At 46.1% G+C, this 26,952-nt stretch overlaps 1 protein-coding gene across 3 annotated transcripts in view; it reads left to right on the top strand.

The window, feature by feature from the left end:
• SUSD4 (sushi domain containing 4) overlaps window positions 1-26,952 on the top strand; it is a 134,752-nt gene that overhangs the window by 86,290 nt on the left and 21,510 nt on the right. For all 3 annotated transcript variants that reach the window (XM_069768430.1, XM_069768429.1, XM_069768431.1), the window contains one exon: window positions 4,446-4,634. In XM_069768430.1, coding sequence (XP_069624531.1) covers window positions 4,446-4,634 — 189 coding nt within the window. The remainder of the gene's footprint in view (window positions 1-4,445; window positions 4,635-26,952) is intronic.

The following is a 26,952-nucleotide window of genomic DNA, read 5'->3' as shown; positions in this document are numbered from 1 at the left end:
AGCGATGAGCTCCCACCCCTCGCCGGCTTAGACCGAGGGGTGGGAGACGGGGACTCAGCCCCACAGTCCATCCACTACACCCCTCTCTTTCCTGGGTCAGAGAGGGGGGGATTCCTGGGTGAAAAACTGGTGACTCTCCTGGAGCACACAAACCAGCACCTTCCTCCACAGACTACAAGCTCCTAGTGGTGGCTGTATAGATCTGTATGTAGTGAGCTCCCCCTAGTGGCAGCTGCAGGGAGCAAGAACCTTTTATAATGGTGTAAGCTGTACGTAATTGGCCTGTGATCTCCACTAGGAGCCATAGTGGTGTATACATGCTGGCATTCACTAGAACCCAGGGGACACAGCACTACTGGGACCACGGTGGTCCCTTCTGAACATTTTCACTTGATGGAGCCTAAGTTGTAGATCTCTCAACATAACCAGGGGCCACATCCATGTTCCAGGGTCCATTTTTGGCACCAGTGTGCAGGATCCCATCAGTTAGTAAGTGATGGCTGCCAGATGATTGTTTCTGCTTTCTGGCCCTTTTCATATAGTTAGTTGGTTGCAGGATGGCTTCCACGTTGTTGCACCTTGAGGCTATGTTCCCATTCAGATGCACACATTGTAAATGTGCAGAGCTTTTGAAGACCAGCACTCTGCTTTCCTAATGCTCCTTCTACCTCTAGGAATTGACATGGGGTCACACCTCTTGCATCCCACCTAACAGATAATATGAAAAGGAATTTTATGAGAATAAAAACTGACAACTTTTTTTCCCACAAACAGCGCCTCTATGGTCCTTCGGCTGCCCCTGGTATTGCAGCTTAGTCCCAATAATCTGAATTGAGCTAAGCTGCAATACCAGAACTGGCCAGTACACAACAGTGGCACTGTTTTTGAAAAAAAAAAACAACAATCACATAAATAAATAGATAAATAAAACAAATCCTTTAAAGGGGTTATCCAACTGTTTTTCTAACTTAAATCAATGTGTTTGGGACCTTATAACATTGTTGCAGTTGGGTTTCATTACAAAATTGGCACCGTTTTGCTTTTACAGACTCTTTGTTTCCTTTGATGTTGTTTCCTTTGATTCTGATTTAAATAAAAGTGGACAACCCCTTTAAGTATTCTGCATGCGGGTCATAAATATGCAAATCACCACTGAGGAGCTAGAAAATGTCCTTGTTTTGACTTTCAATAAACTGCAATCCATCTAAAATGAAAACTGAAGTCACTTCTAAATAGTCTTGATTAAATATCTCCTACCGTTTTTGTGTGTCCAGCTCCAACACAGAGCTATGAGTCTCCACGGTTACAGACTACAAATAGACCCTTTGTGTAGTCTGATCCTGTTGTACAGAAAACGGGGGGAGATTTTTCAATCAAGACAATTTGCAAAGTTGTTTCTTTTTTTATTTTTCATGTGTTGGGTGTCAATACCCCCTTTATTAATAAAGGGATTTTACACCTTAAAAGGGGTTAATTGGGATTGTATGATTTTGTTTGTGTAATGCCTGCTGCAGCGCAGTAGCACACAACCTCCACCAGAGGGTGCGGGTGAAGGAAAATAGGTACACTCACAGAGAAACCACAGTGCAGCAGGCAGGAGCCACTAGGTGGCAGAAGAGTAGTCAGAAAAGCCGGGTCAGCGACAGAGAGGGAATGAAGTAACAGAGGTCACAGTAATACATGTGGTCAGAAACAAGCCAAAGAAGTCAAAGCCGGTCTGGGGCAGGAAAGCCAGAGACGGAAGACAATCAAACAGGTCAGGGGACAAGCCGAGTCAAATACCAAGAGGTCACAACACTGAGAGCAAGTACTACGACGAGCAAAGTCACAGGGAAAAACAGGAATGGGACCTAGGTAAACGGTCAGAGGACAAATCAGGGTATAACGGGGTCAGCTGCTTAAGCCAGAGACTGGAACTATAGCTGACACTGCTTGCAGGTAACAGCGGACTGAAATAGCCAGACAGCTCCCAAAATGAGGCAAGGAAGATTAACCCCCGCATGACCATCCCGCCGAGAGAATAATCAGAACCAAACCCCAGACTGGATCATGACAGTTAGACCATAGGATCAGTCCGTAGAGTCTCGGGATATATGCACACGGTGCAAGGCTCGGATGTCTTTTTCACTTATTTTGTGCGCTGCTGTAAGTCGTCCTGTCGATAAAGCAACGTGGTATTGAACACAGGAGATTCCGGTTTGTACAGGAGAAGACAGATGCCGGTCGGGTTATCGATCAGACAGGGATTTATTGTGCTCGTCTTACTCCGGTCTTCTGCTTTCCTTTGGATCAATACAAATGTTCTCCTCCATTTAGACGCTGCAGCGTCCAGTACAAGTGAAAACCTCAGCTTGTATCTACGATGGATATTAAGTGCAAATTAATCGGTGGATTTTGCCCTTCATGGGGGGGTATTCTCATATTCCCATCTTCAAGTTTCATTAATATTTACCAAATGTCATTAATTTTCTACTCCATCCATTCTCTAGTAGCACCACTCCATTCATTCTCTAGTAGTAAGACTCCATCCATTCTCTAGTAGTAAGACTCCATCCATTCACTAGTAGCACCACTCCATCCATTCTCTAGTAGTACCACTCCATCCATTCTCTAGTAGTACCACTCCATTCATTCTCTAGTAGCACCACTCCATCCATTCTCTAGTAGTACCACTCCATTCATTCTCTAGTAGCACACTCCATTCGTTCTCTAGTAGTAAGACTCCATCCATTCTCTAGTAGTACCACTCCATTCATTCTCTAGTAGCACCACTCCATCCATTCTCTAGTAGTACCACTCCATTCATTCTCTAGTAGCACCACTCCATCCATTCTCTAGTAGTACCACTCCATTCATTCTCTAGTAGCACCACTCCATTTGTTCTCTAGTAGTACCACTCCATCCATTCTCTAGTAGTAAGACTCCATCCATTCACTAGTAGCACCACTCCATCCATTCTCTAGTAGCACCACTCCATCCATTCTCTATTAGCACCACTCTATCCATTCTCTAGTAGTAAGACTCCATCCATTCTCTAGTAGTACCACTCCATTCATTCTCTAGTAGCACCACTCCATCCATTCTCTAGTAGCACCACTCCATTCATTCTCTAGTAGTAAGACTCCATCCATTCTCTAGTAGTAAGACTCCATCCATTCACTAGTAGCACCACTCCATCCATTCTCTAGTAGTACCACTCCATCCATTCTCTAGTAGTACCACTCCATTCATTCTCTAGTAGCACCACTCCATCCATTCTCTAGTAGTACCACTCCATTCATTCTCTAGTAGCACACTCCATTCGTTCTCTAGTAGTAAGACTCCATCCATTCTCTAGTAGTACCACTCCATTCATTCTCTAGTAGCACCACTCCATCCATTCTCTAGTAGTACCACTCCATTCATTCTCTAGTAGCACCACTCCATCCATTCTCTAGTAGTACCACTCCATTCATTCTCTAGTAGCACCACTCCATTTGTTCTCTAGTAGTACCACTCCATCCATTCTCTAGTAGTAAGACTCCATCCATTCACTAGTAGCACCACTCCATCCATTCTCTAGTAGCACCACTCCATCCATTCTCTATTAGCACCACTCTATCCATTCTCTAGTAGTAAGACTCCATCCATTCTCTAGTAGTACCACTCCATTCATTCTCTAGTAGCACCACTCCATCCATTCTCTAGTAGCACCACTCCATCCATTCTCTAGTAGTACCACTCCATCCATTCTCTAGTAGTACGACTCCATCCATTCTCTAGTAGTACCACTCTATTCATTCATTAGTAGTACCACTCCATCCATTCTCTAGTAGTACGACTCCATCCATTCTCTAGTAGTACCACTCTATTCATTAATTAGTAGTACCACTCCATCCATTCTCTAGTAGCACCACTCCATCCATTCTCTAGTAGTACCACTCCATCCATTCTCTAGTAGTACCAATCCATTCATTCTCTAGTAGTACCAATCCATTCATTCTTTAGTAGAGTGTTCGCTATTTCCGTCAATACCACGGAGAAAGAAATGAGTGGCACCCACGTGCTTTATTCTGATGTGGCATTTCCGATCTATGTTTTAGGATTGATGGGTTGGACCAGTGGTCAGTTCCCAACCTATCTGCAAGTTATCTTCTTCCCTATTCATGCATATTAAGAATGTGAACTATAAACCATGACCTGATCTGTCCTAAATATGAAAAATTTCCTTTGTGATCCAAAGTGAGGATCAAACAGGATCAATCACCAAAGGAACATATCGATTGGTGATCGAAGTTTGCTTCAAGCACACCATTTGGGGGTCCTCTTGTTGCAGCCATAATGCAGACCCTCCATCTGTCCATTTTATATCTGTATGCAGCTTAGAGATGTTGCTTTTACATCTTATGGTGTTGGTAACTTTTCCTCCATTTGATAACTTTTCCCTTTGGTCTCGGACTCTCCAGGTTGCCTCCGGCCTTTGGTTCTTCCTCACAGTTACGTAAACATCTCGGACTTTGACTCCTCGTTCCCCGTGGGTCGGGTGGTTTCTTATCAGTGTTTTCCTGGGTATAAGCTGGAGGGGGCAGAATACCTGGAGTGCATGTACAACCTCATCTGGTCCGATGAACCTCCCAGGTGCCTTGATGTGGAAGGTAAACCTTTTTAAAACTTATTATGTGCAGTTTTGACGTTTTTGTAAATTTCCCACCTTCTCTTTGCTCTGTCTGGAACCACCCTCTAAATATAATAGACACACCTCATTGAATGCAAATCCCTCTAAGTCCTTCCCCTTCTCCCATGTTCAGGAGAGTCCTGTTCAAAAACAAGAAAGTATAAAGTTTTTTCTAGTAAAGATCATTCAAAAAAGGAAAATCCAGCGTCCCATAATGTGTCTCCTGTATTTTTGGCTAATTTTTGAAAACCTCTTAAAGAGCACCTGTCACTTTCTCAAATAAAATGAGTTAAATACCTTGTAAAAATCCCAGCGCTCCCCTGATTCTGTTGCTTTTTTCTGTTTTGAGCTGCGTTGCTCCATTCTCGAGATATTTACATTTGCTGCTTTTGGAGCTTAGTATATGAAATCTCTGCTTGCAAACCAACTGGATATTTCTTCATAGTCTTCTCTGGGGCATGGCCTTTCACCTCTCCCTACCAGATGCTGCCAATCACAGCTTTGCAACTGAACTGTGGTTGGTGGTGTCTTAGAAGGAGGGGTGAAAGCACACGCCCCCAAAGAGGATTCTGAAGAAACGCCCAGTTTCTCTACAAAAAGAGATTTCACATGCTGCGCTCCAAAAGCAACAAATGTGAATATTTCGGCAATGGAGCGATGCAGCGCGAAATGGAAAAAGGTGTCAGAATCAGGAGAACTCAGGGATTTTTACAAGGTATTTAACTCAATTATGTTTGAACAAGTGACAGGACCCCTTTAAAATATTGTCCACACCTCTTAGTCACCCCCAATCACTCTTGATTAGATAGAGTATACATAAACTGTATCGGGAGTCAGTTTGGAGCATGGCACAAGACTTACAATGCTAGATCTCGACATTAGCACCCAGGACGCTAAACTCCTCGAACCCATCCTGCTGAGTCAATTGCATAATCTTGGCATGTAGGAGTCTGTATGGTCGGCAAAAGGAAAAAGTCCCATTGCTTGACGTCTCCCCTACTCTCCATATTATGTACCAGGTTACCTGTAAGAAATGTAATATAACTACGGTATATAAATTAGTGATTCGCTCTTGGAGCCTGAGGATCGTGTCTAATGCTCAGTTAATGGATTTCTGAAATCTGATGACTAATTGGATGTAATGCGACAATTAGATTTCAGCACCTGCTGTGCCATCATAGGAACATTCTCCGAAGACGAACATTAAGTGAGATCATCTGTATCATCCCGCACCTATTGTAACTCCATCATCAGCATAGAAGAATGCAAAGAAATGGAGTAGAAAAATGTATATTATGGTTATATAATTAGTTTAAAAAAATATATATATATATATATATGTATTCCGCCCCCTGCAGTGTGATACCACTAAATAAAATCCTGAGTGATTAATCGCCTCCATAAGTAACATAATTAGTAAATTGTGTGTAATTTAGTATTAGTATAACTACAGCTATTTTGTGAAGGCCTGAGAGGTTTGTGTGAGAACATCAGGGACCAAACAGCATCATAAAAACCAAGGAACCCACCAGACAGGTCAGGGATAAAGTTCTGGAGAAGAGTAAAGCTGGGTTAGGTTATAAAAAAAAAAAAAATAGCACAAGCTCTGAAGACCACACAGACGCTATGCAATCCATCGTCAAGAAATGGATGGAGTACCTACAGAGACATGGCCTTCCACCTAAACTGACATCCCAAGCAAGGAGAGCACTAATTAGAGAAGCAGTCAAGAGGCCCATGGTTCCTCTGGAGGAGCTGTAGAGATTCATTGCTCAGGGGGGAGAATATGTCCACAGGACAAATATTAGTTATATACTCCGCAAACCTGGCCTTTATGGAAGAGTGGCAAGAAGAAAGCCATTTTTGAAAGCATGTTATAAGAAGTCCCATTTGCAGTTTGCAAAAAAAATGTAGGGGAGACAGTGAGCATGTGGAAGAAGGTGCAGTGGACAGATGAGACCAAATGAGAAGCTTTTGGACTAAATGCAGAAAGCTATGTGTGGTGGAAAACTAACACTGCGCTTCACCCTGAAAACACCATCCCCACCGTCACACATGGTGGTGGCAGCATCCTGCTGTGGAGAGGCTTTTCTTCAGCAGGGGCAGGGAAGCTGATCAGAGGTGATTGCAAGATGGATGAAACAATGTACAGGGCAATTCTGGAGAAAAATGTGTTAGAGGCTGCAAAAAACTTGAGACTGGGTCGTATGTTCACATTCCTGCAGGACAATGAACCTAAACATCCTGCCAGAGCTACAGTGGATGGTTTAGATCAAAGCATATTCTGTGTGTGAATGGCCCATCACAATCCTGACCTGAATCCCATTGACAATCTGTGACAAGATTCCTGTTCACAGATGTCTCCATCCAATCTCACTGAGCGAGACAAAGAGTGCAAAGAAGAAGGGGCAAAATGTCACCTCTAGATGTGCAAAGCTGGTAAGACAGACCCAGAGAGACTACAGCAGCAATTGCAGCGAAAGGTGGTCCTTGACTCTGGGGGTCTGAATACAAGTGCAAGGCACAATTTCCAGATTTATATTTAGAAAGTCCTGTATCGTGTACTTTGGGTTGATATGACATGAAATCCCAATAAAATACATTTAGGTTTGTGGGTGTAGTGTGAAAAAATGTGGAACATGTAATGTATGTAAAATCAAAAAGCACAAAATATGAACGGCACTAGGTGTTATCGCAGCAGGCGGTGTAGCCGCAGCCTGAGGATTCCACTGCAAGACTCCTATAGCACGTATATAGTCTGCAATGTTCGGGTGGTGCTCAGCATAAAAAGCAGTGAACAAATATCCAAGGAGAAAAAGGAAAATGCGGCACTCACCCAGGTAGATTGCGAATCAAAGTCCTTTATTCATCATAACGTAACAACGGACATAGTAAGGAGAGGCGGCTGGGAGAGATCAGCGGTGCGGGGAGAAAGAACAGGACTACGATCGTTTCGCGCTTGTGCGCTTCCACGGGTCCATGTGCACAATTAAAATCACCATTTCCTTTATAGGGAACTAGGCAGCTTGATGTGAACAGGTGTGAGATTAAAAAAAAAAAACAAAAAAAAAAAAACACATTGGTTTGTGTGCAAGAAACAAGATTAACAAGCACAAATACAAATCGGCATTATGAGCCACATAACATGAGGGAGCCAGCACATGATAATTACAACAATATTGCTACACAAATATATAACAAAAATGTTACAAAAATATTGTCATGTCCAGTTTATCATTGAGACCAATGGGCCCTTGCGCATTGGTCTCCATGATCCAACGTGCCTCGCGCTGTAATAGAATTTTCTTGCGGTCACCACCTTTTACTGGATTTTTAACCACCTCAAGACCTGCGAATTGTAACACATTTGGATTCGCATTGTGGTGATCCCGCATATGTTTAATAAAGCGCGGGCGACCCTTCCCGGACGTTATAGAATTGCAGTGCTCACTAAATCTCGTGACCATGGGACGTATTGTTTTACCAATATACTAAAACTGGCATGGGCAGAGGATTAAATAGACCACATATGTAATGTAATGTATGTACCTAACGTTATGTTGGGTAGAAAAACTAAAGTGAAAAAATGATGTGCAGAGCTGTACGTGCCGTATAAGAAGAGCATGGAATTGTAGGCATGAAGCTACCAGAGAGGGCGCTAGACTGTATGACAGCAGATTGTACCTCGCCCCTCCGTGATTGCCGAGAGTTAATGCGACGACACATGTAAATCCCATCCACGTGGCTCCATATGGCCACTAATAATAAACTACTTGTTTTTGAAGCCGCGACATTTAGCAGGAGAATAAACAAATCGAGAACAGCAAATCTTACACACAGCAGCATCTGTGGCGGCACAATGTGAAGAAGGTCTTCACATTGTCTTACCGCTGTCTCTAACATCATGTCCTCCCTCTATCTGAAACTAAACCTGTCAAAAACTGAACTCCTCGTGTTCTCTCCTTCTACTAACCTACCTTTGCCTGACATTGCCATCTCCGTGTGCGGTTCCACCATTACTCCAAAGCAACATGCCCGCTGCCTTGGGGTCATCCTTGAATCCGAGCTTTCATTCACCCCCTACATCCGATCACTGGCTCGCTCTTCTTATCTGCATCTCAAAAACATTTCTAGAATTCGCCCTTTTCTTACTTTCAACTCTGCAAAAACTCTTACTGTTTCACTTATTCATTCTCGTCTGGACTATTGTAACTCTCTACTAATTGGCCTCCCTCTTACCAAACTCTCCCCGCTCCAATCTGTCCTGAATGCTGCAGCCAGGATCATATTCCTCACCAACCGTTACACCGATGCCTCTACCTTGTGCCAGTCATTACACTGGTTACCCATCCACTCCAGAATCCAGTACAAAACTACTACCCTCATCCACAAAGCACTCCATGGCTCAGCACCACCCTACATCTCCTCCCTGGTATCAGTCTACCACCCTACCCGTGCCCTCCGCTCCGCTAATGACCTCAGGTTAGCATCCTCAATAATCAGAACCTCCCACTCCCGTCTCCAAGACTTTACACGTGCTGCGCCGATTCTTTGGAATGGACTACCTAGGTTAATACGATTAATCCCCAATCCCCACAGTTTTAAGCATGCCCTAAAAACTCATTTGTTCAGACTGGCCTACCGCCTCAATGCATTAATGTAAGGATCCCTATTTAAAAAAAAAAAAAAAAAAAAAAAAAAAAAAAATTGTTCTCATTCACTTTATGCAGTATTAGCCCTCTGTGTCTGTACTGCTACATACTTAGGCAGTGAACTGGTTCATGCAGCTTTACATGAACACCTGAGCCTTACACTATAGCTGGTCCGAATAACTATAGCATTTGTTACCATCCACCTCTCGTGTCTCCCCTTTTCCTCATAGTTTGTAGCTTGCGAGCAGCAGGGCCCTCACTCCTCCTGGTATCTGTTTTGAACTGTATTCCTGTTATGCTGTAATGTCTATTGTCTGTGCAAGTCCCCTCTATAATTTGTAAAGCGCTGCGGAATATGTTGGCGCTATATAAATAAAAATTATTATTATTATTATAAGGTTTATAAGGACACTGCTAATATCACGGTAACGTGCTCAAACACAATCCCAAAATGGAGCACAAGGCACGTGGCGTATTTAATGCCTGCTTCATACTTACCTTACTTATTGACATTCATTGAAGGGTTCCTGTCGTTCTCAAAAAAAACCTTTTTACCGGTCTTCGTGAAATGTCAGAAGTTTTGACCAATGAGGGACCTACTTCTAAGACCCCAACTGATGGCTAAAATGAAGGGAAGAAGCGCTCCGCCTCTTCGGTTTGCTAGGGTCTTCTAGGAGACCTATGTATGGGATCATATAAATGTCTATATAATTAGTGACATTAATAGATGACAGAGTGGAGGGAGATGCTGCTGCAGTTCTTCTTCTGTGTATGGGAGTCTGCATGCTGTGAGAGGGGAGATGAAGCTGCAGTTCTTCTTCTGTGTATGGGAGCCTGCATGCTGTGAGAGGGGAGATGAAGCTGCAGTTCTTCTGCATACTGTGAGAAGGGAGATGCAGCTGCAGTTCTTCTGTGTATAGGAGCCTGCATGCTGTGAGAGAGGAGAGGGAGCTGCAGTTCTTCTGCATACTGTGAGAGGGGAGAGGGAGCTGCAGTTCTTCTGCATGCTGTGGGAGGGGAGATGCAGCTGCAGTTCTTCTTCTGTGTATAGGAGCCTGCATGCTGTGAGAGATGAGAGGGAGCTGCAGTTCTTCTTCTGCATACTGTGAGAGGGGAGAGGCAGCTGCAGACTGGGCACAAAAATAACATCACACTTAGAGGACTCCACCAAAACATCGGGTGTAGAGAGAGACTAAGTATTTTCAAAAGTCAGAGAAAAAAGAAAAAAATACAAAGAATACATGTTACGTAGAGAAATCCAGAGGAGCAACTGCAAAGATCTTGATGTTTGGATGGGCACCAACAACACCAACATTTTCATATTGAAACGGCAGCGTTAAAATATAGTATGTACCGCTTACCATTGCCTGTGCCATCTGTACAAGGCATTGTCTGTAGCCTGGAGCGCTTGGCAGCAGCAGGTGGTATTATACATGGAGTGAGCGGTGTAATGATATTATACCATGCGTGCCAGTCACTTCACTTCTGCTCCCTTTGACCAGCGGCCAAGAAACGCTCAAGTAAGAGCTCCGCAGATTTCTCCAATACCGCACTTGTCTTACTCTCTTTCATGACATTTGGATTTTTCATAAGAAAAAAATGATATATACACTTGATGGTGGCCCGATTCTAACGCCACGGGTATTCTAGAATATGTAATAATGGAATTTATACACAGGATTCGGCCGGCCGGGCGCGACCAATTAGCGAAGCGTGGTTCAAATTCCGTGCCAATTCGCGGCCGGACTGCGCCTGTTGCTGATTGCTCGCGGCCGGCCGGACGTGACCAATCAGTGAAGCCAGGGCCGGCTCCAGGTTTTTAAGGGCCCCGGGCAAAAGAGTCTCGGTGGGCCCCCCACTTTAACACATACCACGATTCATGATGCACAGATACAGTAGAGAAATATACCACTGCCCACGTAGCATATAGCACAGCCACGTAGCATATAGCACAGGCCACGTAGTATATAGCACAGGCCACGTGGTAAATAACACAGCCCACGTAGCATATAGCACAGCCACGTAGCATATAACACAGCCGCGTAGCATATAGCACAGCCCACGTAGTATACAGCACAGCCCACGCAGTGTATAACACAGCCCACATAGTATATAGCACAGCCCACGCAGTGCATAACACAGCTCACGTAGTATATAGCACAGCCCACGTAGTATATAACACAGCCCACGTAGTATATAACAGCCCACGCAGTGTATAACAGCCCACATAGTATATAGCACAGCCCACGCAGCGTATAGCACAGCCCACGTAGTATATAACACAGGCCACGAAGTATATAACACAGGCCACGTAGTGTGAGGGTGATCTCTTAAAGTGAGATCAATATGATTGCTTGTACCTGACCAAATATAAGCTGAGTGCTAGCTTAGAGGCTAGGAATGCATCAGACACACTGACGCACACTGCCTCTCTCAGTCAAGGTTTGTGCCCAACTGAACTTTATTCTCAAAACAAAAGCATATACTAAGACCAGGAAATAGGGGGGGGTCGCACAACTTCTGTACAGCTAGTCACTTTGTAATTGGTTTAGTCCAAGCTTCATTTCCAAATATGGTATATTCATGTCTTCACTCCTGCATTCCAAAGATTCCTTCCAGGTCTGTTTCAAGGATCCTCAAGACAGTTTCAAAGACGCAATCGCCATCTTGCTACACCATATCTGAACTGACTTATATAAGGTTTAATAATTGATTTCATTAGACATTTTCTCCTTCACAGTAGTATATAACACAGCCTATGTAGCATATAACACAGCCACGTAGTATATAGCACAGCCACGTAGTATATTACCCAGCCATGTATATTGCACAGCTACGTAGTACAGCACAGCCCACGCAGTATATAGCACAGCCACGTAGTATATAGCACAGTTCACGCAGTATATAACACAGCCACATAGTATATTGCCCAGCCACGTAATATATTGCACAGCTACGTAGTATATAGCACAGCTCATGCAGTATATAACACAGCTACGTAGTATATTGCCCAGCCACGTAATATATTGCACAGCCCACGTTGTATAGAGCGCAGAGACGCAGTATATAACACAGCTCACGCAGTATATAACACAGCCCACGTAGTATATAGCATAGTGATGTAGTATATAGCACAGCCCACGTAGTATATAGCACAGAGATGTAGTATATAACACAGCCCACGCAGTATATAACACAGCCCACGTAATATATAACACAGCCCACGCAGTATATAGCAATGTGGGCATCATATCCCTGTTAAAAAAAAGAATTAAAATAAAAAATAGTTATATACTCACCTTCCGTCGGCCCCTGGATCCAGGCGAGGCGTTTAGCGATGCTGCTCGCGACGCTCCGGTCCCAAGAGTGCATTGCGGTCTCGCGAGATTATGATGTAGCGTTCTCGTGGCCGGACTGTGCCCGTCGCTGATTGGTCAGCGACACGGGATTTCCTTGACAGACAGACAAACAGACGGAAGTGCCCCTTAGACATTACATCCTCACATGTTGTCATCAAAATGAGACACCATAGATGATTTGGGCTGTTTTTTAAGCACTATATGGCAGTATTTAGTAATGCCCCTTGTGGCTCTGTGCGGTGTATTATTCTTGCTGTTTTGCTGATGGCAGCACTTTTGTTGCATCACTATTTTGAAGACTTCCAACATATAGCCGTTACTTGCTCTCTGTATGATGATATTATTTCAGCACTGCATAGCAGTATTTTTTCTTGGCAGTGTGTGCACCATACATTATATTTTCTGGCGGCAGCACGGTATAGCACTGATATTTTGGCCAACATATGGCACTATTAATTGAACACATATATTTCGGCACTGTATGCAGGGCCGGCTCTAGGTTTATGCAATCCAATTTTACCCCTCTTCCTTGTCAATTTTTCTCGCTTGGCTTCCAAGAGTTATATATTTTTTATTTTTTGGTCGATAGAGCAGTACAAGGGCATTTTTTTTGTGTGAGGTGATCTGCAGTTTGATCTCCCTACAACTTTCTGATCCCTTTTATTCAATTTCTTTTGGAGACGCATTGACAGATTCTCAAGGTTTTTTAATTTTTTTATTTTGCCTTTTACCTTATGTGATAAATATTATATTAGTTCAGATACTTACGGTATAAAACACTTAATACTAAATAATATACTTTTCTTTTTGAGGATTTTATTTACATTCTGGAACGAACTTTTAGATTTTTTTTTTTTTTTTTGAGTAGTTTTTAGTGATGAGCGAGTATGCTTGTTACTCGAGTTTCTCCAAGTATGCTCTGGTGGTCTCCGAGTATTTCGGCGTGCTCGGAGATTTAGTTTATGTCGACCCGCAGCTGCATGATTTGCGGCTGCTAGACAGCCTGAATACATGTGGGGATTGCCTGTTTGTTATGGATTGATCCGTTACGTATTATTTGGGTCAATAGCAAAATCTCTCTGCCTTCCCACTCATCAAAGCCCTCTAGTTTGACAGATTCCCTTGAAATCTATGGCCGCCTATAGTAAGTGATCACATACAATTGCACCAAATTTATTAGAAGGGATGTATCTCTAGGTTTGGAGCACGTTCTGTTTGAGGCTGGCACATAGAACACCAATATTAATAAATTCCCCCCATTATGAGATGTTTTTGATCCCTTAGACCAATTATTGAGACAAATAAAACTAGAGCCGATTTATTATGAGGCACAATAAGTTTATAACGATGCCCATTTATCATCATATATTCTGCCTCTATCCACAGTCCCAGGCGGTAAATACTCGGTACGTAAGATACACGTGGAGGCATAACCAGTATCCGACCAGTGTCACCACTGACATAGGAGACCAAGAGTCGATCTCAGATACAACAACATACGATGCAATAGTCAGGACAGGAGTATGGCGCCTCACAATAACAATAACACAATGGCGCATGGCTTCTATCGCCCTGTGTCATCTGCACCAAGACATGGCGAGGGGCGTCCATCTTTCTCTCGGAAGGACGTAGCTCGTAGCTGTATACACTGTTGGCACGTCCATGTAAACAGTAAGGCCGGCGTCACACTCAGTGTATGCAAATACGGTCCGTATATTACGGCCGTAATACGCTGAAAAGTCCCGAAAATAGTGGTCCGTAGCTCCTCCGTAAGCGGGGTGCGTCACCGTTTTTTGCGCATGGCATCCTCCGTATGTAATCCGTATGGCAGCCGTACTGCGTGTTTTTATCGCAGGCTTGCCAAACCGACATACGCCTATACAAGGGATCCATGTGTTAAAAGAAATAAAAACATATACAGTGGGGCAAAAAAGTATTTAGTCAGTCAGCAATAGTGCAAGTTCCACCACTTAAAAAGATGAGAGGCGTCTGTAATTTACATCATAGGTAGACCTCAACTATGGGAGACAAACTGAGAAAAAAAAATCCAGAAAATCACATTGTCTGTTTTTTTAACATTTTATTTGCATATTATGGTGGAAAATAAGTATTTGGTCAGAAACAAAATTTCATCTCAATACTTTGTAATATATCCTTTGTTGGCAATGACAGAGGTCAAACGTTTTCTGTAAGTCTTCACAAGGTTGCCACACACTGTTGTTGGTATGTTGGCCCATTCCTCCATGCAGATCTCCTCTAGAGCAGTGATGTTTTTGGCTTTTCGCTTGGCAACACGGACTTTCAACTCCCTCCAAAGGTTTTCTATAGGGTTGAGATCTGGAGACTGGCTAGGCCACTCCAGGACCTTGAAATGCTTCTTACGAAGCCACTCCTTCGTTGCCCTGGCGGTGTGCTTTGGATCATTGTCATGTTGAAAGACCCAGCCACGTTTCATCTTCAATGCCCTTGCTGATGGAAGGAGGTTTGCACTCAAAATCTCACGATACATGGTCCCATTCATTCTTTCATGTACCCGGATCAGTCGTCCTGGCCCCTTTGTAGAGAAACAGCCCCAAAGCATGATGTTTCCACCACCATGCTTTACAGTAGGTATGGTGTTTGATGGATGCAACTCAGTATTCTTTTTCCTCCAAACACGACAAGTTGTGTTTCTACCAAACAGTTCCAGTTTGGATTCATCAGACCATAGGACATTCTCCCAAAACTCCTCTGGATCATCCAAATGCTCTCTAGCAAACTTCAGACGGGCCCGGACATGTACTGGCTTAAGCAGTGGGACACGCCTGGTACTGCAGGATCTGAGTCCATGGTGGCGTAGTGTGTTACTTATGGTAGGCCTTGTTACATTGGTCCCAGCTCTCTGCAGTTCATTCACTAGGTCCCCCCGCGTGGTTCTGGGATTTTTGCTCACCGTTCTTGTGATCATTCTGACCCCACGGGGTGGGATTTTGCGTGGAGCTCCAGATCGAGGGAGATTATCAGTGGTCTTGTATGTCTTCCATTTTCTAATTATTGCTCCCACTGTTGATTTCTTCACTCCAAGCTGGTTGGCTATTGCAGATTCAGTCTTCCCAGCCTGGTGCAGGGCTACAATTTTGTTTCTGGTGTCCTTTGACAGCTCTTTGGTCTTCACCATAGTGGAGTTTGGAGTCAGACTGTTTGAGGGTGTGCACAGGTGTCTTTTTATACTGATAACAAGTTTAAACAGGTGCCATTACTACAGGTAATGAGTGGAGGAAAGAGGAGACTCTTAAAGAAGAAGTTACAGGTCTGTGAGAGCCAGAAATCTTGATTGTTTGTTTCTGACCAAATACTTATTTTCCACCATAATATGCAAAAAAAATTATAAAAAAACAGACAATGTGATTTTCTGGATTTTTTTTTCTCAGTTTGTCTCCCATAGTTGAGGTCTACCTATGATGTAAATTACAGACACCTCTCATCTTTTTAAGTGGTGGAACTTGCACTATTGCTGACTGACTAAATACTTTTTTGCCCCACTGTATACTGTATATATATATATATATATATATATATATATGTCAGTAGACATATATATATATATATATATATATATATATATTATTCCTTCATACAGCGCGAGATTGAATTACCGGCTTTTGCTTTCTCCTTTCTAAACCCGACATGATTTGAGACATGGTTTACATACAGTAAACCATCTCATATCACCATTTTTTTTGCATAATCCACACTACTAATGTTAGTAGTGTGTATGTGCAAAATTTGGCCGTTCTAGCTCTTAAAATAAAGGGTTAAATGGCGGAAAAAATTGGCGTGGGCTCCAGCGCAATTTTCTCCGCCAGAGTAGTAAAGCCAGTGACTGAGGACAGATATTAATAGCCTGGAGAGGGTCCATGGTTATTGGCCCCCCCTGGCTAAAAACACCTGCCCCCAGCCACCCCAGAAAAGGCACATCTGGAAGATGCGCCTATTCTGGCACTTGGCCACTCTCTTTCCATTCCCGTGTAGCGGTGGGATATGGGGTAATGAAGGGTTAATGCCACCTTGCAATTGTAAGGTGACATTAAGCCTAATTAATAATGGAGAGGCGTCAATTATGACACCTATCCATTATTAATCCAATTGTAGTAAAGAGTTAAATAAAACACAAACACATTATTTAAAATTATTTTAATGAAATAAAAACAATGGTTGTTGGAGTATTTTATTCTACGCCCAATCCAGTCACTGAAGACCCTCGTTCTGTTACAAAAAAAACATAATAAACCAACAATATCCTTACCTTCCGCAGATCTGTAAAGTCCAACGATGTAAATCCTTCTGAAGGGGTTAAAACATTTTGCAGCAAGGAGTTCCGCTAATGCAGGCTGCTCCTTGCTGCAAAACCCCGGGGAATGAAGCTAAATATAGGTCAATGATCTATATTTAGCTTCATTTGCGGTGAGGCGCCCTCTGCTGGCTGTTCATAGATCGTGGGAACTTTCCTAGAAAGCCTGGGAGCTTTCTAGGTAATAGCCATGGACCCTCTCCAGGCTATTAATATCTGCCCTCAGTCACTGGCTTTACTACTCTGGCGGAGAAAATTGCGCTGGAGCCCACGCCAATTTTTTCCGCCATTTAACCCTTTATTTTAAGAGCTAGAACGGCCAAATTTTGCAGATACACACTACTGACATTAGTAGTGTGGATTATGCAAAAAAAATGGTGATATGAGATGGTTTACTGTATGTAATCATGTCTCATATCATGTCGGGTTTTAGGAAGGAGAAAGCAAAAGCCGGTAATTGAATTACCGGCTTTTTGCTATATCGCGGCTGTATGAAGTAAGAATATATATACATATATATGTCTCACTGACATATATATATATATATATATATATATATATATATATATATATACCTATTCTATGTGTAGACATTTATTCTACCTATTCTACTGTAAGCTGTCAGTGTGATTTTACTGTACACCGCACTGAATTACCGGCTTTTCTCTGTAACAGCGCTGCGTATTTCTCGCAAGTCACACTGCTGGTCCGTGTGTAATCCGTATTTTTGGGGCTTCCATAGACTTTCATTGGCGTTTTATTTGCGCAATACGGTGACAAACGCAGAATGCTGCGATTTTCTACGGCCGTAGAAACCCGTATAATACTGATCAGTAAAATACGGCAGATAGGAGCAGGGGCATAGAGAATAATTGTGCCGTATTTTTTGCGAGTTTTACGGACGTAGTTTCTGCGCTCTTACGTCCGTAAAACTCACAAGTGTGACGCTGGCCTAAGAAGTAGTAGAAAGCGAGGTAAGTAAATGAATGAGCTGGCAGAGTTCTATGCAGCAGAGTTTTAGGTTTCTATGATTCTAATGCAGCAGGGTTCTATGGTTCTAAGATAGTAGGGTACTATGTTCTATGGTTCTACAACAGCAAGGTTCTAAGGCAGCAGGGTTCTATGGTTCTAAGTCAGCAGGGTTCCAGATTCTAAGGCAACAAGGTTCTATGATTCTAAGGTAGCAGGGTTCTAAGGCAGCAAGGTTCTAGATTCTTTGATAAGGATGTGGCAGGGTTCTAGATTTTATGTGAACCTATCTTGTCGCCACTAACCCTTCGTCTACTGTAAGCATAACGAACTTACTCTTCTAACGATCCAGTGTATCTTCTCTACAAACAAGTTTGCCCGTTGTCTCTGCTGCCAGCCATTAGCCATTTATCTGCTTGTTAACTCTTCGCCTGCTGTAAGCATAACAAAATGTTTTCTGGACTTACTCACACTACAAACGCTGCTGCAAGTCCTGAAGTGACGATACATCTTCAGTTCATGTGTGTGTGAGTCCTACCTCTGTGTCTTCTGGTGTTCCACTGTCCTGGTCCTTGTTGTTCCATGTGCCGTCCGATAAGTCCTGCCCGCCATACCGTTGCCTTTGGTCCGTGTTTTTCACCCTGACCTGTGGCTTAGAGAATCTATCTAACCACCCATCTCCTGATTTTGAGGCCGCAGGCTTCTAGATTGTACGATTAGATATCTGACAGCGTTTGCAACTGATCCCTCAAAGAACCAATGATGTCACCAAATCTCTTGGTCAAATGACGTTTCGGATCTACAGTGCACACTGGCTGCCCAACCTTCACCGCCGGTTAAAAGAAACCCGCCACACCACAATAATAAAATAACCGCACTCTCTTCTGGATACATATAAATATGTTTTAATCCTTGGTGTCGCCACTCCCCACTCGTACATAAAATTGGATAATGTTCTGGAACGGAAGACGTCACCGCATCAATCAGCGGCACCATCTCTCCTCCGACATCCCACGATTGCTTCCCATTTTCACAGCTTGTCGTTGGACGCGTCCTGTCGTTTTTGCAACGTTCTATAAAGATTTACAAAGTGAATGTTGCATCCCGATGCGGCTTGTTTAACGGAGCGCGGAGGCTCATCTGTGTTTATTGTGGAGAACAGATGCCTATTTTCTTATCGGAGCGTGTCCTCATTTTACACACAGTAAAATCTCCGGCCAAGCGCGGTGACTTTTTATTATTTTTTTTTTTCTAATCACGACAATCTCTTTGCTGCCTTTTCTGCCTATTCGCTAAGCCGTGGCAAGAACCCATCTGGCAAGGATGAGAAAGTGGATTTGGCACGAGGTACGAAACTCTCGGTACTGAGACGTCCCCGCCGGATGAGTCTCAATCTTCGAGTTGACTCTTGATTTTCTGTAACAGGCACTTTCCTATCAGGAGCAGATGCTTCTTGTCCGATAAAGCAGACTGCAGAGAAGGGATCCTGTGTAATGGCCCCGGGAGCCCGGGTACCACCAGCTAAACATGTCCAGGTCGTGGCGTGCCAGCTGTCTGGTGTCCAGGATATTTACAGCACACCAAGGAAATGTGCATTTCTGTAGTGTCTTTGTGTTTTACAGGGCCTCATTATGAAAGTGCTGCGGAGAGCAGATTAGTGGGCTGCCATCAGCCAGATTAATCATGTCAGTTGGAAAATACAATATGCCAGCGAGTGCATCATTCATGGCGGGAACTGAGCCTTATAAATCTACTGTTCAGCTTAGGAACATTTCACTTTGAGATTTGCTTTAAAAAAAAAAAAAATATATATATATATATATATATATATATATATATATATAATTTAAATAGCAGGTTGTATATGATCAGTGTGATCACCGGGCCTTACATCATCAGCGGCTAAAGAAATGCAAAATTCTATGTTGATTCATTTTATAATACTAGAGAGAGTACAAAGGAGGGCAACAAAATTAATAAAGGGGATGGGAGAACTACAATACCCAGATAGATTAGCGAAATTAGGATTATTTAGTCTAGAAAAAAGACGACTGAGGGGCGATCTAATAACCATGTATAAGTATATAAGGGGACAATACAAATATCTCGCTGAGGATCTGTTTATACCAAGGAAGGTGACGGGCACAAGGGGGCATTCTTTGCGTCTGGAGGAGAGAAGGTTTTTCCACCAACACAGAAGAGCATTCTTTACTGTTAGGGCAGTGAGAATCTGGAATTGCTTGCCTGAGGAGGTGGTGATGGCGAACTCAGTCGAGGGGTTCAAGAGAGGCCTGGATGTCTTCCTGGAGCAGAACAATATTGTATCATACAATTAGGTTCTGTAGAAGGACGTAGATCTGGGGATTTATTATGATGGAATATAGGCTGAACTGGATGGACAAATGTCTTTTTTCGGCCTTACTAACTATGTTACTATGTTACTATATAGGGGCCAGAGCTCAGATTTTCTGCTGCATAAGTCCGAAACTATTGTGTGCCTTCACAAAGTCATAAATAATAAGATTCTGGTCCCCATAAGTCACCACTAGGGGGAGCGCACTACATACAGATTTCTACAGTCACCACTAGAGGGAGCTCACTACATACAGATTTATACAGTCACTACTAGAGGGAGCTCACTACATACAGATTTATACAGTCACCACTAGGGGGAGCTCACTACATACAGATTTATACAGTCACCACTAGGAGCTTGTAGTCTGTGGAGGAAGGTGCTGTTCTGTTTGCTCCAGGAGAGTCACCAGTTTTTCACCCAGGAATCCCCCCCCTCTCTGACCCAGGAAAGAGAGGAGTGTATTGGATGGACTGTGGGGCTGAGTCCCCGTCTCCCGCCCCTCGGTCTAAGCCGGCGAGGGGTGGGAGCTCATCGCTACCGGCAAAGAGGGTCACCAGATCCGGCAAGGCCCAGAACATGGTGGAGCCCAGGAAGACCCAGGAGGGCTGCAAAGCCCCTAAGGCTGAGGCGAGGGCCACTGCGGTGTCTCCTCCCGGAGGTGAGCGGAGTACTCGCAGAGGTGCAGCGGCGCCGGTGCCGAAGGATTGGGGCGCTAGGGCCGCACGGGAGCCGGTTGACAGCTATGCCTCCCGCGTCCATGCGTACCTCAGCGAGCATGAGGAGGCTGGGAAGACCCTCAGGAGACTCCGGGAGGAGATGAAGGAGGTGAGGCAAGCTGCAAGCAGAGCCTCCCGCACAGAGAAGTCTGCCCTAACAGCCAGGATATCCAGCCTGGGGATATGCATTGAGGGCATGGAAGCCCGGAGAGCGGCGATATTAAACAACAGCGGGCCCTTCCGGGAAAAGCTAGAAAATAAGGACCGATTCCACAACATGGCTGCTGCAAAGGAGCCAGAGGGGTCTCGGCGTCCGACCCAGGTGGAGGAGGTGGACCATGAGGAGATGGAGGAGGCACCATACCCACCTGGGGGCTTGGTAAGTGATCTCCAGGCCACACACAGCGGGATAGATCCAGTGCAGGTCCCACTCCCATCAGACCATAGTATTTCATAGGATGATGGGGGTGATACGGATGATAGCAGCAGCGATAACAGCAGCAGTGGGGGTTGCCTCGTCTTGCAGCAGATCCGTCAGCTAGAGTCCCCAGTAAATTATGCCCACCTGAAGTTTGGGGATGAGGTCTGCGGGGACCAGGCAACCGGGAGGGGGAAAAAGAAAAGAAAAAAAAGGAAGAAAACATCGGAGGAGAGGTTGGTGTTTGTCCACCTTCCTGGGACCCCCCGATCCCGCTGTGTGGAGCCCGCTACCCACCCCGGCCCGGGACCTGCAGTGGGTCCGGTGCGAGGGAGCGGGGAGAGTACAAGTCATATGGCGCAGGTCGCCGTCTCTGCTGGCGGTAGCAGAGGGGGCGAGAGTGGGCATGCGGCTGCAGAGCCGGACAGTGTGCATGGTCTGGAGTGTGGCCCTGCGGCGGGCAGTAATAAAACCTGTGGAGGTGTCCAGGCCCGATCCTCTGTGGAAACGGGGGACGGCCTGGTGCCTGCTGCACCCGCTGACGCTCGGGGGGTAGGGGCTGTGGGTACCTTGCCAGGTGGTCACCGCTCCCCGCAGTTGGCGGTGCACTGTCAGCCGGGGCCGCATCATCGGCGGCGTGTGCTGTGGTGTCGGGGTCCCCCACATGCAGATCCGATGCTGGGTCAAAGTCCAGGACCCCGGCACCGGTTATCAACTCGGGTGCAGCTGTAATGGCTGCGGTAATGCTGGTCCGGACGGCATCCTCGCCGGAGAAAGTTGCACCGCCGGGGTCCTCTGCATGTGTGTCACCTGTATCTGTGGGGGACCCGGCGGTGAAGTGCACACAGGAGCGTGGAGATGGTCTGTAGGAGAGGCTGGAGCAACAGTCTGCTGCTGCCAGCACATGCTCTGCTGAAAAGCAGGGTGTGGTAATCAAACCCTCCAGTATTGATCTTAAAGGGGCAGCTGCACTGCAAACAGCAACAACCTCAGCAGAAAGCAGAAAAAAAATGCAAACAAAAATGTAAATAAGAATGGAAGTGGTGCAAGTGGTGTGAATAGTGTGTGTGATAATGGTGAAGGGTCAGGTGTTGGAAGGGCAGTTTCTGCTGGAGGTATGGTTGGTGTGAATGGTGCCAGCGTGGGGACTTCTAATGAAATTGGTGAGGCTGAGGTAAGTGAGGTGGAGATGGTTGACTGTGAGGTTGAGGGTTCAGGGAATATAGGGGCTGGTCCATCGTCCCTCTCACCTGCAGCCGCCATTAGTTATGCGGCTGCTGCCGCTGGGGTTCCACAGGGGTCTTCCTCATCTCCGGACCCAGGGAATGAAGCTTTTCGCCACCGTTTCCTGGAGGCCCTCAAAAAAGGGGAGCGGACAATCAATGTAGAGGGAAGAGAGGTGGCGTTGTCCTACTGGCTAGATAAGTTTGGTCTAGCTGCCTTCCAAGAGAAAAGGGGGGGGAGACTGTGTGGTCCCTCCTGACTGCCGGGCAGGGGGTCTCCAGGAGAAATGTGGTTCGTCTTCGCTGGAGGGGCGATGAGGCGTGTCCATCCAGGACAAATGTGGTGAAGCTCCTCGTGAAGATGGACTTCAGGGCTATTGACATCTTTGCTCTGATACATCCTTTTGGGACCTCCACCTTTGATATCAGCTTTGTTCGGCCGGAGGGCTTGGAGCTCTTTTGGTCGAATTATGAGCTGGTAAAAGAGGAGCCCGGCTGGCGAGGTTTCGCCGTGGAAGCAATTTTTCGCCAAAGTGGGCCGAAGAAAGTGACCGTTTTAACATGTAATGAGTCTCTTTCTGGCGTTGACATAATGACCTGGTTGAGTCGGTACGGCGAGGTTGTGGAGGTCCCGAAGAAGAACCGGGACAATTTTGGTATCTGGTCAGGGGGCTGGACCTTCATGGTAAAGTTGAAGCGTTCAGGGGGCACTGTCACCCACATCCCTTCCTCGGCTTTTCTGGGAAGGGATCGGATTCTGGTCTTCTACCAGGGGCAGAAGAAAGTGCCACAGGTGCGGTGATCCTCGCCACTTCAGCGCGGGCTGCAAGGTGCAGAAATGTGCCTTGTGTGGCGAGGTAGGTCACTTCGCCGCATCCTGTGGTGTCATTCGATGTCACCTGTGTGGTGATCTAGGTCACCCGTTCAGCCGCTGCCCTCGTTCCTTCTCTAATGCCATGGCCAGCCGAGCGGAGGGGAGCCGTGAGGAAGTTCCTGGCGGTGCAACTTCTGCAGAGGTTGGAGGTGGTAGCGGGGGAGGAGCTGAGGGGCCGATGAGGAATGGCAGGGCTAGGGGCCCCTCTTACCAGCGGAGGCAGGCAAAGCGTCAGGAGGGCAGGGGGCAGGAGGAGCCTCGGGAAACTGGGGTAATGGCTGCCCCCTCCTCCGAGGCGACGGCCCATGTCACTGAGGCCCCGGGGGAGGAAGCGGTGAATGAGGAGATCAGACGGATGGAGAATGAGGAAGTGGCTGATCTCTCAGATGCCTATCAATATGAAAGTTTTGATGAGGATGGAGGGGAACAGCCAAAAGAAATGGGTGACAAGGGTTCCAAGAGTGCCAAAAGTAAAAAAAAAAGAAGACACAAGGTGGAAAATCTTCTTCCCTGACCAAGGTGCCTAAGGAAGGTCCCACCGACTCCCCTCTGATCCCCCTCTCCAACCGGTTCCAAGCCCTTGACGATCCTGCTGAGACGGGAGTCGGGGGTGAGGTTCCGGAGGTAACATCGGGAGGGCCTTTGGGTGGCGGGGGAGTCCCTTCTCCCGGGGGTGTGTCTTCCTCGGGAGGTGGGGACGACCCTCGGTCCGGAGTTGAGAAAGAAGTAGGAGGGATGGATACCTCTGTCTCTCTGAAAAGAAGAGGGGGGTTTCATCGTCCGGAGATGAGCGGGCTAAGAAAAAGGGTGGGGTGAAGAAAAAGGCCATCTAACTCGATCACTCATGATGGCGGCACCCACCCCGTTGACTCTAGCGACCATTAATGTCGCTAGTATAAAGTCTGATGCGGCTAGATTTGCGGCCTTTGATTTTCTCACCCGATTTGAGGCTGAAATTTTGTTTTTGCAGGAGACCAGGCTTACGGATATGGGGGCCATACGCAAGGCGAAGAGCGAGTGGAAGTGCGGGTCTTCGTACTGGTCTCTTGCGGCCGAGCCGTGTAGCGGGGTGGCAGTCCTTTTTAAGACTGCATCGGTTGAATGCCGGAGAGTTATCGAGTTAGAAATGGGGAGGTGCCTGGTCTTAGACGTCTTCATGAGGGGACAGGAGCTTCGGCTCATTAACATCTATGGTCCGCAGTCAAAGTGGGACCGTAAATGTCTCTTCCTGAAGATTAAGCCCTATCTTTTTACGAGTCGGCAGGTGGTCTTTGGAGGTGACTTTAACACTGTCACAAGGCTTCGTGATAGGGGAGGCTCCATTGACCGGCTGGCTTATGATAGTAATACTCTTAATAGCATAGCTAGTGACGCTCGCCTGGTGGATGTCCACATCCGGCACACCCCAGGTCACTGTGGTTTCACCTTTCATAGAGGTAATTGTAGGTCTAGGATAGACAGGTTTTTTTTAAAGGAGGAAGCCATCTCTTCAGCAGTGTCCGTTGTTGAGGTGGAGTTCTCCGATCACTGTCTGATTTCTTTTTCTCTGAATGTTTCAGAAACCCCTCGGATGGGAAGGGGACTATGGAAGCTGAATTCATCCCTCTTGGAAGAAGCAGAGATAAGACAATCCTTTGAGGACTTTCTTCAGAGCCAGGTACCCCTTTTGGATCTCTGTAGCGATAAGTCAGAGTGGTGGGAGATGTTCAAAGATCGGGTTGCGAGTTTCTTCCGCCAGCTCTCGAGCCTCAGGAGCCTGAGCAGGTACCGCCTGTGTCAGGAACTGAGGAGGAAACTCGAACATCTCGTCTCGGCTGGAGGTGACCGTGAGGAGATCTCCAGAGTGAAGTCTTTACTCAAGAGGTGTCAGTACGATAGGCACACATCTTTTGTTTTTGAGAGGGATTTCGGGAGGTGCCGCTCGCCTGACCCCTACAGAAACTGTAAGATGTCAGTGAGTTGTAAGGTGGTGACAGGTTTGGTCGACGATACGGGTTCCCTGAAAAGATCCAAATCAGGGATCCTGAAGGTGATCAGATCTTTCTACTCACACCTCTTGGGGAAGAGGGATCTGGATCGGAACATGATGTCGGCTTTCCTGGCCGAGGCCATCCCTGGAGGGATGACCCCTCGCTTCACGTTTTGACAGAACAAATCAGGGAAGAGGAAGTGCGACTGGCCATTGATGGGCTTCGGCCTAAGAAATCGCCAGGTCCGGATGGCTTAACATCTGAGTTTTATAAGACCTTTAGGGACTCCTTGGTCCCTCTCTTGACTGAGGTGTTTAACGAGTGTCTCTCCTCGGGCTCTCTTTCCCAGTCGATGAGGCAGTCTGCCCTGATTATCCTGTCAAAGGGTAAGGACCCGTCCCGTATTGAGAATTGGCGTCCCATAGCGCTTCTCAATACGGACCGGAAGGTTCTGGCAAAGGTGCTGTTCAAACGGCGGGTGAAGTTTGCACCCCGGCTCCTTTCGGGGGCCCAGCACTGCTTTGTTCCAGGCCGCAGTACGTTTAGTGCTGTGCTCGGTGTCCGAGAGGCAGTGGAGCAGGGCAGGGCAGGTCACTGGAAGGGGTACTTGCTGTCCTTAGACCAGGCGAAGGCTTTTGATCGGGTTAACCATGAGTACCTCTGGTCCGTCCTTCTGAGGTACGGTCTGCCTGGGGGGTTTGTAAATTGGCTAAAGATCTTTTACACGGGGGCAGAGACTTTCCCGCTCGTGAATGGTTGGTCTGGCCGCCCTTTTGAGGTTGGGTCTGGGGTCCGCCAGGGCTGTCCATTGAGCCCGCTTTTATACGTGTTCGCGATAGATCCCCTTTTAAGGAGGATTGAGCGTGGGCCTTTGGCGGGAGTCAGGATGGACCAGGTGGCCCCGGAAGCCACTCTGAGGGTGGTAGCGTATGCCGATGACGTCTCCCTTTTCGTGTCCTCGGGTGAGGAGGCGGAGTGGGTCATGTCTGAGGTTGATCGCTACTTGGAGGCTTCTGGGTCCAGAATTAATCAGGAAAAGTGTGAGAGTCTCTGGCTGGGAGGGGGAGACCCTAGTTTTGGTCTCCCGGACACTCTTCCAGAGCCCCAGGCATCGGCAAAAATCCTAGGCATCGAATTTGGCCCTGGGGACTACCCCCAGCAAAATTGGGAGGGCAGACTTAAGATCGCAGCCCAGAAGGTGGACCAATGGAAGGGTTGGTCTTTGACCCTGAGGGAAAGGGTTAGCCTGGTTAAGGGTTTTTTGCTACCCTTCTTAATATACCTGGGCAGTGTCTGCATGTTGCCAGAGCCGCTCTGGACACTGGTCTACAGCCTGTTTTTCCAGATGTTATGGGGAAATAGGCTGAACCTAGTCAAGCGGGAGGTCACATATCGCACAAGGAGACTAGGAGGGTTGGGTATGGTCACCCA

This window comes from Ranitomeya imitator, chromosome 5, assembly GCF_032444005.1.
Source record: "Ranitomeya imitator isolate aRanImi1 chromosome 5, aRanImi1.pri, whole genome shotgun sequence".
NCBI classification, from domain to species: Eukaryota; Metazoa; Chordata; class Amphibia; order Anura; family Dendrobatidae; genus Ranitomeya; species Ranitomeya imitator.
Note: the sequence above shows the minus strand (reverse complement) of the source record. Positions and strands in the feature narration are given on the sequence as shown.